A 20,118-nucleotide genomic window follows, 5' to 3' on the forward strand; every position below is an offset into this window, starting at 1 on the left:
AGTGTAACATACTTTCGTTTTTAAACTCGACCTGGATGAAAAATTAAGAGGTCCCCGCGGTTCCGTTGTCATTGATGTTCGGCAGTTCTTTTCTTTGTTTCATGAGTTCCACCTCGTGACTTTTGAAACCTCCTGAACCTCACTTCTGCAGAGAGTTTAGGAAAAGTTGGTACTATTTCTAGCCATCTGTAAATTCACAGGAACCTAAAATTTTTAATAAACTTTATCATCAGATTATCCTGCAAAATTTTTTGCTGGAAGTTTTATAATCACACTGCTTTTATTTAAAAAGTTGCTTCCTTTCTCCGTAAAAAGACGCTCTCTGAGAGATACAATCATGGCATCTAATTCTCAAACTGTAGAGAGGCTACCTCCATTATTGGTCCCCTGCATTTTGAAATGTCGTTCTTTTCTGTCGCTAATGAAAACAGAAAAGATGACACTGCAGACATTGATGATAATGAACATTGCAAAACACTCTTGATTGACGCGTGAGATAAGTTTTGAAATTTTGTGAGAGAACTTTCGAGATTCTTCATATTTTTAGCACCTATTCTCACCCACAACAATTTAGGAAGAAGCTTCCAGTTATATTTTTTCTTTGCCTCCTTGCTGCCTCTTACTTATTTTTAGACTGAATTTTCACATCTTGGGATTCAAATCATGGAAAAACGCACTCAGGAGAAGGTAGTTTGCACTCTCTCAGATGGCACCGACAGAAGTTGCTGGGCCGTTGTGCTACTCGTGAGACTTTAAAAAAAATAAAAAAAAATAACGACAATAAACAAATAAAAAAACATTTATTTTTAGTTTAAAATTTCATAAATAAAAAAAGCAAAAACATCTAAGATTACAAAAGGACGTATTTTAGCTGCTGACAATGATTCAAAACTATTGGTGGTATGACCTTTTTTTGATTGCAATTCCCCTAACTTTAGGTTACATTTCTGTTTGTTGTGAGACATCCTTAAATCTGTGTAATATTCATCTTTTTGGGTGGCTAGGTAATTAAATATGGAAACATCAGGGTACGTTAAAAAAGAAACATAAATTCATAAAAAAAATTCTGAAAATAATCTGATAAATTAGTTGTAAGCAGCAAAAACTCTTGCAGTGAGAATATTACAAATTTAAAAGAATTTTCTTGAAAAAAAAAAGAAGATTTGTCGTTCATGCACCAACTGATTCAATTCACAATTTAGAGAGAGCTTTTAAAGAGAGAACATACCACTTAAAGAATAATACTAAAGTAAAGCGAGCAGCATGGTTCCTTTTTCAAATCAAGGATCTTCATTGAAACAATAATAATAATGGTAACAAAATAAGAAGGGCATTTGAGAATTTTCCTTAAAGGGGCTGCTCATAAATAAACGTAATATGTACTTCCAGCTTATTTTTCAGTTTTTTTGTCCCTTTGGTAAAGCAACCCTTGTAAATTACATTACCAGTTCCAAGTTATTGTTGGTTGTTTGACAAAAAAATGTTCAAACGTATTTTTTTGAGTGCTACTTCACACTAATAAAAGTAACCTTCCTCCCCTCAACAAAACTTTAGACTCCTACTGTGAATGCATTCCGTAATTTATGAGCAATCCCAAAAGACCCAATTATGTTCGTTAGACAATTTTAACCTCAAAAATTAATTTTGGCACAACTTTATATCTTGTATTGGCTCGCAAAGAACTTCAAAGTTCAGAGGAACACAGGTAGCTCCAAAATTATATTTAGTGAGATTAAATTTATGTAATCTGGATTTGGCACAGATTCGGATTAGCAATCTAATCTGGAGGCGAATTCATCCAATTTTCGAATAAATTTCTATTCAGTGTAATTGCACATTCAGGTACCCTTATCATAACAATGTAAACGATAAATTGAACAGAAGAAATTCCTAAGTTCTGAGTTGGGGGGAAATCATGATGAATTGAATTAAGACAAAAATAGACACATTATTGACTGTCATGAGGGGAAGACATAATCAGAAATTGTAGAAGAGATTGGATGGAGTTGCGTTCTTTACAAACAAATTAGCACACTGGGTCAATTCTTATTTTTTCTTCATAGTTTTTTCAGCAATCTTCAAAGCTTGCTCCAAATCAGCGATTAAGTCGATCTCAGACTCAAGACCGACAGACAATCTAATTAGACTTTCGTTGATTCCAAGTCTCACTCTGTCTTCCGGAGGAACGGAAGCATGCGTCATTATCAATCTGGAAAGAAATATACCATCAAAAATCATTACTTTGGACGGAAGATACAAAAGAAGAAAAAAACATGGCAATATTGGGGAGGAGCAAAAATATTACACTTTTAAATTAATTCCTACTTCGATAGTGGAATTAGAAAAACCGGTAACTTATTTTGCCGCTAGGTAAATCTTTTCCATATTTTTCTTTTTTAGTAAATTGCAGGAAAATGCGTGCGGCTTTTTTGGCTTTCTCGAGAGTGTTTTCTGAAAATTTCATGAAAAAATATTCTACTAAAAGCTTAAAGAATGGACAGGAATTTTGAAGCGCAGCATTCAAAGCAGTGACGTGGTGTGCTTGGCAATATATCCATTGATCTGCCATTTAAACCTATGGAAAAAGACAGATAAACAGGGTGTTCGCAACGAATACCTTAATAATAGATTCTTTACCATAGCTTCAAATGGAGAAATATCGATAACCGATCATTCACGCCTTGCCACTACAAAGGGCATCTTTTCCTAGATTCCCTAATGATATGTTCCTTTCGGCGAGGAAGGGGGTTATACTTTCCACAATGATACTTTCAGGAATAGGACTTTGTTGTATTACTTTCATACTTTAATTTTGAACATAAAAATTCTTCGATGTTCCTTAAAAAACTCAAAAGCTTTTAAGTACCTACAGTTTTGATCCAATTACATGAAGTTATTTTGATTTGACTATGCTGAATATTATGTAAATATAATATTATGTGTTGAAATGTAGGATAAATTTTAGATACCAATTTTCCTAAGTTTTCAAAATTTAAATCTTATTTTTTTGTAAGAAATTTTGAAAAGTTTGTAAGTTCCATGGCTTTAAAAGTCCGACGATTATTCTTCTTCTTTCTAAGAGAAAAGATAAAAAAAAATCTAAAAATAAAATTTGACTGTTACATAATGAGATTGCCAATGTTTGAAAATGATCATTTAACCATTGAGTAATCTCTCAGATAAGAAAAAGTTTTCTTGTGAACTATGACTTCCACTTTAACACTTTTACTTTTCTTCCTTTTTTTAGTAACGTACATTTTAGTTACAAAAAATATTCATTATGTAATAAGAATGAAAATTTAACTTACGGTAAATCTGCCAAACTTTCATAACCTCCAAGACTTTCAGCTAGAATAAAAACTTTCAAAGCTGACAAGAAAGCGTTACTCTGTTCCAAGCCACCTTTAAGGTAGAGTGAGAGCATACCACTGCAGCCACTCCATAGCGCTTTTGCAATAGCATGTTGCGGGTGGGATGGAAGCCCTAAAAATTTTCAATTAAAAGCATTAAATACTGTGCTTGATCAAATCTTCATAACAATTGAAACAAAATTTGGAAATGAGACTTAAAAACAATGAGCTACAAGGGTCATTCCATATAGAACCTACCAGCCATGCAACCGCCCGACTCGGATTTTGATGATAAATTTTTTTCTTGATCAGACCACCAAATAATGAACTTCTGCAAAATATTAGGTCTCAAATCAAAAAACTCACTGAGATATGAATTTTGGAAGTTTTAAGAATTTTCAAGAAAGAGACCTTTCGAACTTCCGAGAAAGAGAGGGTCATTTTCCCCCAAAAAATTCATCCCGGGCCCATTTTTCGTCGGATTGAAGTGAAAATTTGACACAATGTCCATGAAAGTATGTAAATTTGAGAATAAAATGCATAAAATGTTCGACTTCACTCATTGATGTGCTGCGGTTGATAGTTCGTTGTGATTTTGTCTGATGACAAAACCTTCCCCTCTTCAAATGCTCATAACTTTTGAGCTGCAAGTTATTTTTTGCTTCAATTTTTTTTAAAATGCTCCTAAGAGTATTAGGAAGACGCCTAAAAAACAATTCTGATGGCGTTTTGGGCTTTAGTATCTTTTTTTTTCACTTTTGTCCGAAAAAGGCCTAAAAAACTGGAAATAACACCAAAATTGTTCCGATAATCGACCATTACCCTGAAAAGTCAACTCAAAAATCGCTCAATTTTTGCCTGAATGGTCCTTACTGTGTGTGCAATATGTTTGAAAAATAAAATCAATGGTATTTCGGGTTTATATATCTTTAACTTCGAGTTTTTTCCGAAAAAAGGCGAGCAAAACTGAAAAACACTGAAATTACACCAATTATCGGCTCTGACGTTGGAGTAGCAACTCAAAAATTGCTCACATTTATACTGAATGGTTCTCACTGCATGTGAAATGCGTCTGGGGAATAAAAGTGATGGTATGTTGGGTTTCCATAACCCTTTTCCCAACATTTTTACTCAAGAGAGGCTCGCTCAACTGAAAAAAGCGCTAGAAAAATCTCATTAACCGACCATTACATTGAAAAAACAATTGATTGGGGGCCCAGATTTTTCACCAAAGGACTCTTGTTGTATGGGAAGCACACTAACTTGAGGAGTGAATATAGCAAGGGATTCACTCTTAAAGGGAGGGAAAAAATATGTACAAAAATCATGTATTTAGATATTTTGCGATAAAAAAATAGAATGTTATCAATAAAGTAACTGTAAGGTTTGCCCTTGATTTACTCAATTCAGAACTTAGTTGCTTTTTCAACTCGAAGCATTAAATTTACTTCAAAAATCTTTTTAATTCACGGACGCGGATGGATACATAAATGAAATCTCAAAGTCGTTTTCTTCCTCTGATTTGGATAGAACAAGCCCAAAGAACCAGTGCCTATCACGCACACACGCAACAACGAATTTGTTGAGATTTCTAGCATAACTTTAACTTACTCTGGGTTAGAGTAATTATTCAGGGCAATCAAGATCGTGATCTATATCAGCAACAGTCTAATTTATAGATCTGAAAATTCAAAAGTTTTTTGAAGTAAATTTAATGCTTTGAGTTGAAAAAGCAACTAAGTTCTGAATTGAGTGAATCAAGGGCAAACCTTACAGTTAGGTACTTCATTGATAAAATTCTATTTTTTTAACACAAAATATCCAAATACATGATTTTTGTACATATTTTTTCCCACCCTTTAAGAGTGAAACCCTTGCTTGAGATGTTGAGGAAATAAATAGGTAACTCAATTTTTCAAAACTATAATTACAATACTTCAACTCTAGTCAGCATGAATAACCTCCCTCAATTTTTAACAATTTAATGTTCTGATAATTCCTATTAGAACTTTTTATCTTTTCCATTAATTTTTATTTCAGAATACATTTGAAAGTTATTAACCTCATTATGATGCCATCCAGGAGTCAGTAAATCACATTTAATGTGAATAGGGATGCTGTCAACACCTTCTCATCTTTTTGCCTTACATTTTCGAATATTTCTTATTAATTTTAGAACACTCATTAGTGATGGCTGGATTTCGTCCACTTTTGTCTTCTTCACCCCTATCTCCCAGCCATCACCAAGAATCACCCATAAATTTAATTACTAAACTTGCAGCTGATAACTACATAGATTATAGCCAACCAATGTTGTGTAGGCTTGTTGTCTCACCACCCGTGACCTCAGCAAGTCTACATAAGCGTGCGCTGCCCTAAAACCTAGGTCTGTCTGTCTTTTCTCATCTCTTAGACCCCAGGTTCTTTACCATCTAGACCCGTACAAGTACGTTTGTGCCCACTCTCGCCTTCTTGCACATTTTCTGAGTGACTATTTTCTTTACTGTTTAACTCTTGTGATTCTGTGCTATCTCTTTTGACTCAGTACAACTCTAAATTTCATCTCCAAAAATTCAGTATCTATAATTCTCAATCCATTCTAGTAGTTTTTTGATTCTACCTTTTATTAAAAATCAACTGGTGCCGAACAGTCTCACAAACTTTCAACCCGAATTTGAGTCTATCACCCGTGACATACTCATATTCCATAACAGATGCCTATCAGTTAAGAGATACCTACAGTTTTATTTCCTTACTTTAAAGCCGATCGTAAAGATTGGAGTGAAGGGGAAAACTACTACAACCAAGAATACACTATATTCACTCCTCAAGTTAGTGTGCTTCCCATACAACAAGAGTCCTTTGGTGAAAAATCTGGGCCCCCAATCAATTGTTTTTTCAATGTAATGGTCGGTTAATGAGATTTTCCTAGCGCTTTTTTCAGTTGAGCGAGCCTCTCTTGAGTAAAAATGTTGGGAAAAGGGTTATGGAAACCCAACATACCATCACTTTTATTCCCCAGACGCATTTCACATGCAGTGAGAACCATTCAGTATAAATGTGAGCAATTTTTGAGTTGCTACTCCAACGTTAGAGCCGATAATTGGTGTAATTTCAGTGTTTTTCAGTTTTGCTCGCCTTTTTTCGGAAAAAACTCGAAGTTAAAGATATATAAACCCGAAATACCATTGATTTTATTTTTCAAACATATTGTACACACAGTAAGGACCATTCAGGCAAAAATTGAGCGATTTTTGAGTTGACTTTTCAGGGTAATGGTCGATTATCGGAACAATTTTGGTGTTATTTCCAGTTTTTTAGGCCTTTTTCGGACAAAAGTGAAAAAAAAAGATACTAAAGCCCAAAACGCCATCAGAATTGTTTTTTAGGCGTCTTCCTAATACTCTTAGGAGCATTTTAAAAAAAATTGGAGCAAAAAATAACTTGCAGCTCAAAAGTTATGAGCATTTGAAGAGGGGAAGGTTTTGTCATCAGACAAAATCACAACGAACTATCAACCGCAGCACATCAATGAGTGAAGTCGAACATTTTATGCATTTTATTCTCAAAACATACTTTCATGGACATTGTGTCAAATTTTCACTTCAATCCGACGAAAAATGGGCCCGGGATGAATTTTTTTGGGGAAAATGACCCTCTCTTTCTCGGAAGTTCGAAAGGTCTCTTTCTTGAAAATTCTTAAAACTTCCAAAATTCATATCTCAGTGAGTTTTTTGATTTGAGACCTAATATTTTGCAGAAGTTCATTATTTGGTGGTCTGATCAAGAAAAAAATTTATCATCAAAATCCGAGTCGGGCGGTTGCATGGCTGGTAGGTTCTATATGGAATGACCCACAAGTTTGTCATGTGTGATTGGTATGGGGGGGGGGGGGGGGTCCATGTTTTACTATGGAAAACTTAGAGATTTCAGAATGGGTCAATTGCGCTGGTCACAGAATCGTGTTTTGATGCTTGATTCTTGTAGATTAGCAAAAAATAATTAGATCTGTCCAAACTGCAATTTTCTGCGTTCAATATAAACGGAGATATCGCCCCTTTAAAAAGTCAGATTTTTGACAACATCCACCGTGGCAGAGACACCCTTGGTTTCTTCCTCTTTTGTTTGATCAGTGATGCAGAGGGTGCAACGCAAAACTTCAACGACATGAAATGTAAACAAACTCAAGAAACAGACAGTTTCGCACTTTAAAGATCACCTTATTAGGAGATAGTGTGCTTGCCGCAAAGAGATTAGGCAATCAGCCAGTTCACAACAGTTTGTTTATGTTTAACGTCGCTGAAGTTTTGCATGGCACCCTCTGCATCACTGATTGAACAACTGAGGAAGAAACCAGGGGTGTCACTGCCGCAGTGGATGTTGTCAAAAAGCTGACTTTTCAAAGGGCGATATCTCCGTTAATATTAAACGTAGAAAGTTGCGGTTTGGACGATCTTATTACTTTCAGCTAATCTACAAGAATCAAGCATCATAACACTATTCTGCGACCCGCGCAACAGACCCATTCTATTCCTTTTTTTCTCTTCAAATGAGTTTATTTACAAGTTAGAACTAGAAGAGAGGATAGACTCACAGGCCTGATTTACACTCTAAATAAGGGAAGAATCACAAATAAAGAAGAAGAAAAAATTAACAGCATGTGCAAGTTAAACTTCTAATGACGCAAGGATATTCGACTGGTTAGGTGGGAGTTGGCGTCAAGCCAAAGTTGCGAACTTGCATCCTACCGGCTGAGAATTTCATCTTCTATGCTAACATTTTGAGATGCTTCTTGAAACTTTTTTTACTTGAAACCTCCTTGTTCATGATTGGCATTGCTATCTCTACGCTAAAAGCAAGTTAAATGAGTTTTCAAGTCAAAAAAGTTTCACTAGGTTTAACTACAGTTTGCTGAGACATGATAGACTTTATCAATTGCTGCAAATCTTCATACTGCTTTCTCTTAAATGTAAAAGTCTAGCGTTAAACATTTATAATGTTGGTGCCTTTACCTGGATGGTAAACTTGTTCAACCATTGGATGTGTTTCTAAGTATTTTCCTACAGCTAAACCATTTGTCATATGTTTCTCCATTCGAACGCTGAGAGTTTTCAAACTGCGGGAGACTAGATAGCAGTCGAATGGGTTAGGAATTATACCACAAGCTGTAATGACAAGGATAAAAAATTAAACAATTTGAGCAAACATGAAGATACCTGAATCATGAAATTCAAAAACATGCATCATCAAAATTTTCTCATGTATTCTTACAGAATTTTCCACTGTGGTAATGTTTTAGACAAGATTCTTCAAATGTAACTGGTGTAATGGAATCCATCATCTAGCTTCCAAAGCAAAAATACTGTAACTTCATTCCAGTTCTTGCATTTCGCAGTCACACATGCTGCTTTCTTATACAAAAACTTTCATTGCCATTTTTTCAAACTGACCTTCCAATAGCACGTAGTCATTCTTAAAAAATGTAATGTATGCATGCTCATTGTTTTCCTTGTGATTAATTGTTTTTTTGACGAAAATATTTAGAATGGAATTACGGCATTTTTGCTTTGGACAGCAGTATTTTTTATACTACACTTTCTTTGCATTTCATTGTGGTCCTCCTCTTATCTTTCTTAGTTCTTCTTTTATATTTTACTTGTGCTTTCCTACTTTTACTTTCCACTGAGTCACACTGTCGTTGAGTTTTGCAATTTTCCTTTGGAGAGTGTTGGAAAGTTAGAAAGTATTTTGTTTGAAACACACTCCTAAAATCATTACTTGCTCTATTTACAGATCGAAATTTGAACTTGGGACATTGGTGTGCACAAGACTTTTGGAAAATGAAAGGTTGATTAAAATGATAACACAAAGATTTACCATTTTGCACAAATCTTAATTTTTCTTCTAATTCTGGACTGTTAGTGACACATGCACCCATCAAGACGTCTGAATGTCCGTTCATGTACTTCGTCAATGAATACAGTACAATATCTGCACCTAATTCAAGTGGTCTCTGCAAACAAGATGATTAAACATGAGAATCTTAACCAAAAATTGTTGCCTATAACTTTCCATATTTTAAAACTAAAGTCGTTTGAACAAAAGATGGTAGCTATTTCACTATACAGTTCTCAAGATTGAAAAATAGAAAGTTGGATTTTGGAAGCTTCTGGTGCTCAGGCAATCGTAAGCGACATCATATAAAAAGAAGAAAAAAAAATTAGGCAGCGCTGAATTTCTTGGTTCTGTGTGCTTAGTATTTAGTAGGGAACTCTCCTATGACAATGCTCTGTACTGATATTAAAGCCGTTATTTTGATAGGTTTTCCTTGGCTTCAGTGTTACATTTGAATAAAATTAGAGGCATCATTTTTTTGCAATATTTTTCACAGAAATGCATAGCTAAACCTTAAATTCCAGAAACACTACTTATACTCAATAAACTTATGGCTTTAATTGAAATTTTGAGAGTTAAAAGTGACTAGATTATTTTCTATTCTCCTAAGTTTCAATGAAAGGAGGAATAATTCTTAAATATTCTAAGGACCCAGAAAAATATGAATTGCCTGTGAGAGCATGAGATTAAAATTTCATAAAATATTTTTTTAAAGGAAACAATATTGGGAGAAGCAACTGATCACATCACAAAACACAATATACTCACACAAAAATAGGAAGTTAGGAAGGTATTATCAGCAACGATTATGATATCTTTGTTATATGCTTTAGCAATTTTTGCCAATTTGGGTAGATCCATCACTTTCATTAATGGATTCGTTGGGCTTTCCATCCACAGCATCTGAGACAAGACAAGAAATTGAATTTGGATGAAAAATTTGATTCAAATTTGACCCAATTGATTTTATGCAACTGCATTTAATTCATTTTTTCATTTTGATTCATTTCATTTAAAATTTGATGAAAGTTTCTTACACAAATGATGGAGTGCGTCAGATCATAGAAGTCTAAAATGACATAATATTTGTTTCAAGACCGAACAGCCAATCAGTCTAGCATGGTCATGTAAACAGGATGAAGAATATTCAGATAGTTAGCCAAAGATGCATTTTATTAAGATAAATAAAAATTAGTTATTAATGCATTTCAGGGTCTACCCCATCATCAGATCATCATAAAGATGGATTAAATCCTTATATGCTACATTTTATGTTACGTTTTTAAAAAACAAAGTTGATTTATACTATGTAATGCTTTGATGATTGGTAAAACCCCAAAATGCATTAGTAAATAATTTTTATGCATCTTAATACGATGCATTTTTGGCAACCTACCTATAATCTTTATCATGAAAAATAGATGCAATATGCAATTCAACAACTTTTCGCAAAAAAAGGATGACTGAAGAAAGGCTGCTGAAGAAGATGCTTATTGAGTTCCTCCTAGAAAAAGACAAAGGGGAAGCCCAGTGAAAGGATGGCGGCAGGAGGTAATAAACATAGATAATGAGAAAGTCCCACTCCTTACAGGGCTGTGGCGGTTAGGAGTTGCAGAGCGTCAGGGAGCGCTGCAAAAGCAGCGCTTAAATATGTATTCACACAAGAGTTTCTATGTGGTATGGAGATAAATATACATGTAACCAGACAAAGTTTATCAGAAATAAACTAGGCACAGGGAATTAAATAGAGGATTGTTTGTGCCTGAAATAAGCCTAGAAGCAGAGTTGATTTATTTTGCTGATTTTCATTTAGCTATTTCTGATGCAATTCATGATCCCCAAAAGAAGAGGGAATGGTAAAAAATTGGGTTGCACGTGCTGAACCACTTTCAATAACGTTTTAAAACTTTTTTACAACCTGAAAAGCCTATTTTAATCCACTTTTTATCTGAAAGTGGATGTATTTATCTTAATAGTTCTTGAGGCAGCTACTACTTGTAAACCATCCTTACCTTAGTCAAGTTTTTTAATTGAGACAAGTACACTTGTAGCCTGAAAAATCCTGTTATATACTTTAACGAAGGGAAGATTTTAAACGGGTTAAATTTATGAGTAAAATATCCCTCCTATACCCCATTGGCAAAGCCTCAGGGGGCTGCAGGATCATTAAATTTAGATTCCTCGGGTTGATAACCCATGAAACCATGCTTTTTTCGAGCCTCTGCATCACTTTAGCAAACAAGCATTTGGGGGTGGGGTGGGGGGGCTCTGTCTCTTACTTTTGGGGTCACAATGGGCCTGTTGCAAGGTGCGGGGATTTGCAAATTGATGCCTGATTCTTATGGCAAATTTCACGAAAAGAACGATGGCGCTATTAAAAAACCTTGAAATGACCTCTCAAACTCAAAAAAAAGCTGTTTTTGGAACCGACCCATTCAAAAACGGTCGCTTTTCAACCGCCATACTTGTGATTGGTGGATTCTATGCTTGTGACTACTTGTGACGTGAAATGATATGACAGACCTGGTTTCTTCATCACTTACAATGTATTTTCCCGTAAGGAAATGGCAGCCGCTTTTCAAATGCAAATATCGAGTCAATCGCTAATTTTTTGATCAAAATTGAAAGCAGAAATGGATTCCTCGTACGTTTAAATGGTTAAAACCTTCATTAGATAAATAAGAACCGACGGGATAAACCCTATTTTTAAGGAAGACTGTAGTCAATGGGCGATTGTTTACATCTGCTTAGTGATAACAGACATGGACATTAGCTCAATATTTGGTCATTTTCATGAGTTTTTTACTTGTTTGTCACTATTTGAAGGTAAGTTTATTTTGTAAATCAATTGTCTAGTGTCTTAGGATCATGTTAAAAGCTGTAAAGGTATACTTTGTTACTTATTAATTCAGAACACACTCCGGCAGTCCAACGCTCAAACCCTGGATGTTCTCTCAATGCGTGTAAATCATTCTTAACTCTTCAACAAACATCTCAATATCATTCAGAACGTTCCCACGTTTTATAAACTTATGTTATTTTAAAATCCTGTGTGTTTTAAATGTAACACTATACAGAAAAATTTATCGATAAAGTCTGGTAATCGAAGAAGGATCCTACGTCTACTTTCCTTGCCTCCAGCTAAAACATACCGGTCTCCTCATCTCAATTCAGTATTGTCAGAGGTAAGTTTTTTTTATCATCAATGATTGATACTATCATTTTGGTGTCTTCAGTGAAGCATTAAAGGGTGAAATAGTAAGATATAACAACTGACTCGCTACATCCAGGTTTGAGCGTTGGACTGCCGGAGTGTGTTCTGAATTAATAAGTAACAAAGTATACCTTTACAGCTTTTAACATGATCCTAAGACACTAGACAATTGATTTACAAAATAAACTTACCTTCAAATAGTGACAAACAAGTAAAAACTCATGAAAATGACCAAATATTGAGCTAATGTCCATGTCTGTTATCACTAAGCAGATGTAAACAATCGCCCATTGACTACAGTCTTCCTTAAAAAATAGGGTTTATCCCGTCGGTTCTTATTTATCTAATGAAGGTTTTAACCATTTAAACGTACGAGGAATCCATTTCTGCTTTCAATTTTGATCAAAAAATTAGCGATTGACTCGATATTTGCATTTGAAAAGCGCTGCCATTTCCTTACGGGAAAATACATTGTAAGTGATGAAGAAACCAGGTCTTTCATATCATTTCACGTCACAAGTATGGCGGACCCGAAACGACCGTTTTGAAAATCCAAATTCTGAGGCGTTTTTAAGTTGATTTTTTGGGGGTTTCCGGTGATCAAAAAACTCCGGGAAAATTCCTGTGACATCAGGAGCCTTAGGTCTTTCGATTAAAGCAATAAAAAAAATTGGTGCAACAGGCCCATTTCAGATACGAATATGCCGATTTTACATTGCTTGGTGTCGATTTCAGTTAAAACTATCCGTTTTCTCTGATTTCGATGGAATGATTTCAAAATTTTGTCATAAACTCTGACTTAAGAAGTGAGAACCGCTTATTTTACCTACCAAGAGGGGGTCGGGGGGGGGGGAGGAGGGTTCCAGGTTTATGAGACTCAGATTCCTTGAGGTCAATATCCTATTACTGCCAGACATCCCCTACTTCATCCTACCTACAGTAACCAAGTAAAAGCCTGGTGCGAGAGGGTCTGGGACACCCTGTAGAAGTGTTTTTGAAATTTTTGCAGCATTATGATGGAAATTACATATTTATAAAAGTTATTGATGGACTCAGAGGTGCAGAATGTTCTTGAACACGCGATCATGATCGCGTGAGAATTGGAGAAGGCTGTGGAAGACTGTGAAAAGTGCGGAAGGCTGTAAAAATTTGTCAAAATTGGGGAAGACTTTCCACAAATTTTGGGGAGGGCTAAGAACTTTCTGCACCCTTGGATGGACTAAATCTATATCCTGTAAATCATTCTGCTTCCCGACATCAAATGAAGCTCCTGATAGTAATAATTAAAAATGTCAAGCAAAAATGTCATCAATGGAGGGGAATAAAAAAAAGAAAATATTCATGACTGATTGCCAGATTGAAAAAAGAGAGAAACAATGCCTATCATGTAAATGAGATCACCAAACCTCAGCTCTAGCATTTCCTTAAATTATTGATGAATTCACGACTGGGTGCTTCGATTGAATAAATTATTCTTTCATCAATGAGCATGGTATGCGCATTGATTAGATCGACCAGACTTAAACAGTGATAGACGTAAGTTCTATTTTTAGATTTTAGGGACTGCAAATTTTTTTTTTAGATACAACAGAACTTCTTTTCAAACAAATTGGAATCAACTAGACTGCAGTTCATGTGGCCTAATTTTCTTTCATGTCTTATTCTTTTTTATTGGGAGCTAAACTAATTCACACCTTTGATTTTTATGTGAATTCACAATAGATTATGAGGAACGTACACACAAAACTTCAATTTTCAGTGTTGCTTAGCCTCCTATTTAAAAAATAAAACATCAGAGGAAATCAGGCAACCTCTGATGTAGTTAGGTTGACTCTGGTCAAATGAAAAGGTATTTCGATTTATGATTATTTTTAACGATCTGTTGCATCATATGACACACAAGTGTTGCCGCTTGTCAAATTGAACATGACAGCTATAAGAAGTAAGAAGAACTAAGAATTAATTCTGTTTTGTAACAAATCAAGAACAAACAAACTGATCCATTTTGATGATAAGTGTCTCAGAAGTGAGCCTGATTTGCAGTGTCAATATTTGGATTAAGTAGGGTATTAAAAATCTTGAGGATTAGCATTCGAGCAAGATTGATAGACAGAATGAAGAAGGTTTACGTAAAAATGCGAGGAAAAAATAATCAAATTTGTAAAATACCACGCAGGAAAAATGCTTCATCCGTTTTAAAAAGTAACATGCAGTATATAATGCATTTCAAGTGTGCCTACTCAAAGAGGTAACTTAATCCACTCAGCCTGTGATCATATGATGAATAACTCTCAATCTTTCCAATGAGACGAGATAAAAATTAATACTTTTGCAGATTAACATTCATGAAGAGGGTGTATTGAGATTTTACACTCTCATTCTGATCTTAATTGAAAAATTATGATTTGCCTGCGTACTCTAGTTCTTCAAACAGGTTTTTATTGTTTACTTTTCAATGGAGAACATCTCACTTTTCATGCAATGGCTTACTTAGACACACTTTTCTCTCAAGATTTTGCATGGGAGCTCATGCAGCCAGCAAAAAATTTCATCGCACTTGGAGAGTCATCGGTGGTCTGTGGGAAAAATTATGGTCAGATGGGGAAGGAGACTTATTCTTTGGTAAATTTGAATAACTTTTCTTCAAGATTTAAAACACACTGACTTGTTAGGGCATTGGCATGCTGACCCATAGTAGCAGACACTTATGATTCGCTTGTTTGGGAAGTCTCCATTTTTACAATGCGCTATCTGCAAGCCCCTGACCAAACTAGAGATGACTCTTATTGCCCTTGAGATTTCCGTTGACATTATTATTCGGGACATCATGGATCATGTTCATGTGCCCCGTTTTTGCATGCTAAGTTGCCGAGATTTCACAAGGTCATCACATGTGTCGCATAATAATTCTTCACAGTCTTCCAGTCAAAAAAAATTCAAGTTCGTTTCTGAATTCATTGAATTTAATGTCTGAAAAAGAGTGTAAAACTATATGGCCCCTCGAAACTTACCTTTGTTTCCGGCTTCAATGTTTTCTCCAACTCGGCTGCATTCGTCAAATCGATGAAATCTGATTTAATGCCGTACTTAGCCACAATTTTGTTAAAATACCTATTTACACCACCATAAACATCATCACAGCAAATAATGTGGTCCCCAGCTTTGAGGAGAGCATTGATAACGGACGTCGTTGCTCCAAGCCCGGAGGGAAATGCTTGGCAGTACTTTCCTTTGTCAAGGGAGGCGATGATAGATTCCAAAACATTTCTCGTTGGGTTACCACTTCTGCCATATTCAAAACCCTGGAAAACAAGTTTTTCAATAATATAGAAATTTTAAAATCACAAAAAAGGATCCTCATATGCAGATTCTCTTGGTTGAAACCAGAAACAGAGTACACCATAAACATTTATAGACTTGGCAAGAAAAAATCCCTGACATTTTCAGGTTTTCCCTGACTTTTCTCATCGTCCATTTGACAGCAAATGACAGAAACATACAATCTTTTTTGTTCAGGTACCTACCGATCATTCAATGAATTGAAATAGCAATTCCTTATTGAAACTAATTCCCCTGTTCACTATTTGGAGTGGAATTCAGAGCATTGAACTCCAAACCAGATTGAAACACAAGTTAATTGTGTAGATGACTCAAATACATTTTCAGATTTCAAGTCTCAAAATTTTTCAAACTGGTCTTTTTCATAAAATTCCCTAATTTTTTCTTGGACCTGATAATATTCCCTGTTTTCCAGACCTATAGACACTCTGGCAAATTTGTCAGTTGAAAAAACTAAATAAGCACAATTTAGTGTGAGGAAAGGCTGCAAAAAAATGGAAATTTAGAATATCTATTGATGCAGTAATTACATTTTAACAAGACTACATGCATCATTATTGCCAATTAAGTGTTTTCGTTTTTATTTGTGTTTTTTTATAAAAAATATTTGTCTAAACTAGGTATCTTTGATTAGGTGCAAAGTTTCAGTTTGGATCACACATTTTGCTACGCCTTTCTGTTGAATGGACTGTCACACAATTTGACTGTCATGTCATGCCAGGTACCTTAAAGTGCTGATGAGCATGGCTAATGCTCAGTGATGTAGAATTTTCCAATCTTCGTACCAGCAGAAATTTTTCATTCAACTCTGGAGACAACGGCAGGGCATGTTAACAAGGATTTTTATAATATTACAGGGTGATTATCGTAGTTACCAGTACTAACCTGATGAACTCCAGGAGCTGATTGTTTGAAAGTAGTTGCTGTTACAATTGGAGTTACAACACAGGCTGATGGCCACTGAAATGGATCTTGACCATCGTGGATGGCTCGCGTTGAAAATCCTGGATCAATGCTTTGAGTGAAAGGTGAAAACTTTACATTACCATTCGTGGCCATTGTACCTGAAACATGTGCAAAGTAACTTCAAATTAAAGAATTAGAAGAAAATTAACAAGTCTGACTTTGTCTCTCACAAAAATATTGTATTTACCTCCCGCTTAAATTTTGAATGTCTTTAAAAAACAAATTTTTGTGATACGGGAGAAAAATTTTGTGCTTAATATTTTTATGATGAGTTTCCTTGGTCTTATGCAGTCCTTCTGCCAGTATGAAAGTTAATATCGGGTGGTTTTTGTGTAACAGAACATTTTGCTTGAGAAAAAGTAAAAATCTAGAACATAAATGTAGCATTTCCACTATTTCTTTAGAGATTTACTATCTCTTCTGATCAGGTACTTTAGTCAGATGTTGAATCATGGACAGTAGGTTCTCTGTCGCGATTTAATAGTTGGCCTGCTAATTTTGTGCGAACTTCACTTCAGTTAAGATTTGCTTAGACGAACCTAATCGATGCGGAAATCACATAAAGGAAAAATCACCTAAAAAGTTTGCAAACATTGCCATGATTGAGGGTTGAAAATGAACTAGAAGAGCCACCTGTTTCAAGTCCACAGGTCCACATGGTCTAAGAAAACAGGCACATGCATTGACTTACCAAGGGATCCTCTAAACTATAATTTTATGTGGAGCTACTAACTACTGAATTCTAAGAAAAATATGTTGGAAGATAGTTGATCGGTTTCGATCTCCCAGAAAAATCAAAATTGAAGAATGCACACGCAAAAATTCGAAACACACGTGCACTGCACTTGGTAAAAATTGTCAACATAACCTGAAAAGTCTTTGTTTACATCAGTGAGTGTTACCAAGTTGAAAAGTGTGAAACTGCACTGCTGAAATTCATTACCAACGTGATGGTAAAGTTACCGGCTCGTTTCGCTACATACAAGTTTATTTTATGGATAAATTATGGATCATTACCCAATTTATTTAACTACCTATGGTTCTCCTGGTGTCAATTTGCGAGGAAATCTTTGGTGCATCGTGTAGCCAAACTTACTTACACCGTGTAACGCAATCCTTTTTATTGCATCCCCCCTCCCACCATCCACCAGCGCCCGCCCACGTAACGCATTCTTCACTGCATGAAATACTTCTTTCTCAAAATTGGGTAACGCTCGTTGTGAGACACACAATTTTATGCGAGCGAATTGAAGTGAAATTAAGAATTGTTCAAGTATTCATATTTTTTTTCGTCTTATTCCTCATTTTGTTCTCGTGCTAATGGAGGGCGGAACACATCATAACGCATACCAACCCAACCGGTGAATTTTTCCCTCTTTCTTTTTGTTTTGGCACGGTCAAACACAAAATTAGTAGTAACGCCAATTTAGATACATTCATGGCGCAGCGACTATTAGGCTTAATTTGTGCAGAGAGGCGCCTAGACGCGTAGAGGAGGGGGGGAGGGGGGTCGGCGCCCCTCTCAAAATGTTAGAAACATGAGACTGATCAAAATTGCAGGAATAAATGTGTAATTCTGCTTAAAAGGGAGGGGGGGGGGTTTAAGCTACTTTCCCGCTTGCCTCTTCCAAAGGGGTCATACACTAAAAATTTACGCGGGAAACAAAATCCTTGCAGCGCGCAGCCCCCTTTAAAAGTTGAAAGCCATTGGTACACTTAACTACGGCAGTAAAAAGAAAGGAGGAAAAATTCGGTTCGCACATGGACCCAAAAACAGCTCTAAAGTGAGTTCAAAAAGAGTGGGTACCTACTTTAAAAAGGCAATTTTAACTTTTTAATGGTCAAGAGGCGAACGAAACTCTAGGTAATACGCCACAAATCGATGGCCGAAGTGCGAAACCACGTATGTCCGTTTGCGATGTTGCGGACTTCCTGTCGGACTTTTTTTTTTTTTTTTTTTTTTTGATTAGTCAATGTAATTTCGATAAAACTTCTTTGATTTTCTTCTCTATATAACAGTAGAATATTCTGTACAAATTTCAAGCTGGAATGTTGGCTCATCAGTCTTCGAAAAAAAAAAACGGAGTAGAAATTTTGAAACCCCGCAATGGAGATACGTGGTTTTTCACTTCGGCCATCGAAATATAAATGGTAAAAATAGAAGGAACATACTGGACTTGCTGAGATGACACGGCAGTTAGAGGGTCTACGTCGAGCGAGGTGGTGCACTTCACTAGTGGATTTTCGAACTGAACGTAGGGTTTCGATTTCGATGATAGGATAGTGAGCGATCAGCGTGGAGGTGACAGCGCTGCCAAGTGCCACGAGGTAATCCACTTGAAAATTCCACGGGAGGTCCGCGCGGACACAACGCATAATCGTGAGGATGAGATCATTGGAAATAATTATTGCGATGTTAATGACAATCGTCGCGCCGATTCACGTGAAACGGTCAACGTAGCACGCACAGTAGGTGACGATACAAGTTGTAGCGGACGATTGTCGCAGCCGTGGTCAGGGTTTTAGAATCGCGATGACAATAAGCGAATTTTCGCGATCGAATGTTATTCATCAAACGAATTGATCAGTGCTGAGTGATGCCGATGATCGGTGATGTCAGGAGCCAGTCAGAGCTCAGATTTTTTTCCTAAATGGAATTAAGAAGAAAATAAGAAAACACGAAACACTAAAACACAGAAATTGCGAAAACACCAGACTTGAATTGACAAAACACAACAACAGATAGAGATGACAGAACAAAAATTTTGGTGAGAGATGAAGTTTCTGACATCGATTGCATCAATTCAAAAATCGAATTCAAGTCCCGAGGTGAATTCGAAATTTCAAATTGATGGATTTCAACGGTCTCTGGTGAGACCAACGAAGAAGTCGAATATTATTGAAAAAAAATGCACAATCGTCGAATATCATTCAACGGTGTAAAAAAACCGGTGTCGATTCGATCGAAAAACATAAACGTGAATCGATCGATGTGAGTCAATCGACTCCGATTCGATCGACAGTTAATTTAAAAAAAAAAAAAAACCTTGTCGATTGATTCACGTTTTCATTTTTAGATCGATTCAACACAGTTTTTTTTAAAATTAACTGTTGATCGAATCGGTGTCGATTGATTCACGTCGATCAATTCACGTGTTTTTGTTTTTCGATCGAGTCGACACCGGTTTTTTAAAAATTTGTCGATCGAATCGGTGTCGGTCGATTCATATCGATCGAATCGGTTTCGATCGATTCATGTCGATTGAATCCATACCCACCGTATTGCGTCTTCAGTCACAAAAAGACGAATAAGCAGAATTGACACGGGGCTAGTATGCCATGTGGAATGTGGAC

General features: G+C 35.9%; 1 protein-coding gene and 1 long non-coding RNA gene across 4 annotated transcripts; one reads left to right on the plus strand and one right to left on the minus strand.

The window, feature by feature from the left end:
* Positions 1–783: 783 nt before the first annotated feature.
* LOC109040361 (putative cystathionine gamma-lyase 2) lies at positions 784–19,093 on the minus strand. 3 transcript variants are annotated; one of them, XM_019056275.2, is made up of 8 exons: positions 18,937–19,093; positions 16,684–16,862; positions 15,471–15,761; positions 10,014–10,148; positions 9,228–9,363; positions 8,363–8,515; positions 3,309–3,483; positions 784–2,209 (listed from the first exon to the last, which is right to left on the minus strand). In XM_019056275.2, the coding sequence occupies exons 2-8, from the start codon at positions 16,855–16,857 to the stop codon at positions 2,047–2,049; spliced, it is 1,227 nt and encodes a 408-aa protein (XP_018911820.2). In that variant the 5' UTR covers positions 16,858–16,862; positions 18,937–19,093; the 3' UTR covers positions 784–2,046. The 3 variants fall into 3 exon arrangements, with proteins under 3 accessions (XP_018911820.2, XP_018911821.2, XP_072160257.1); XM_019056276.2 differs by lacking the exon at positions 18,937–19,093 and adding an exon at positions 17,456–17,616; XM_072304156.1 differs by lacking the exon at positions 18,937–19,093 and adding an exon at positions 17,340–17,379.
* Positions 3,531–9,363, plus strand: LOC140225394 (uncharacterized). Its single transcript, XR_011900513.1, has 2 exons — positions 3,531–5,796; positions 9,144–9,363. It is a non-coding gene; the product is annotated as an uncharacterized lncRNA (long non-coding RNA).
* Positions 19,094–20,118: the final 1,025 nt, after the last annotated feature.

The sequence above is a fragment of the Bemisia tabaci genome, chromosome 9 (genome assembly GCF_918797505.1).
Source record: "Bemisia tabaci chromosome 9, PGI_BMITA_v3".
Taxonomy (NCBI): Eukaryota; Metazoa; Arthropoda; class Insecta; order Hemiptera; family Aleyrodidae; genus Bemisia; species Bemisia tabaci.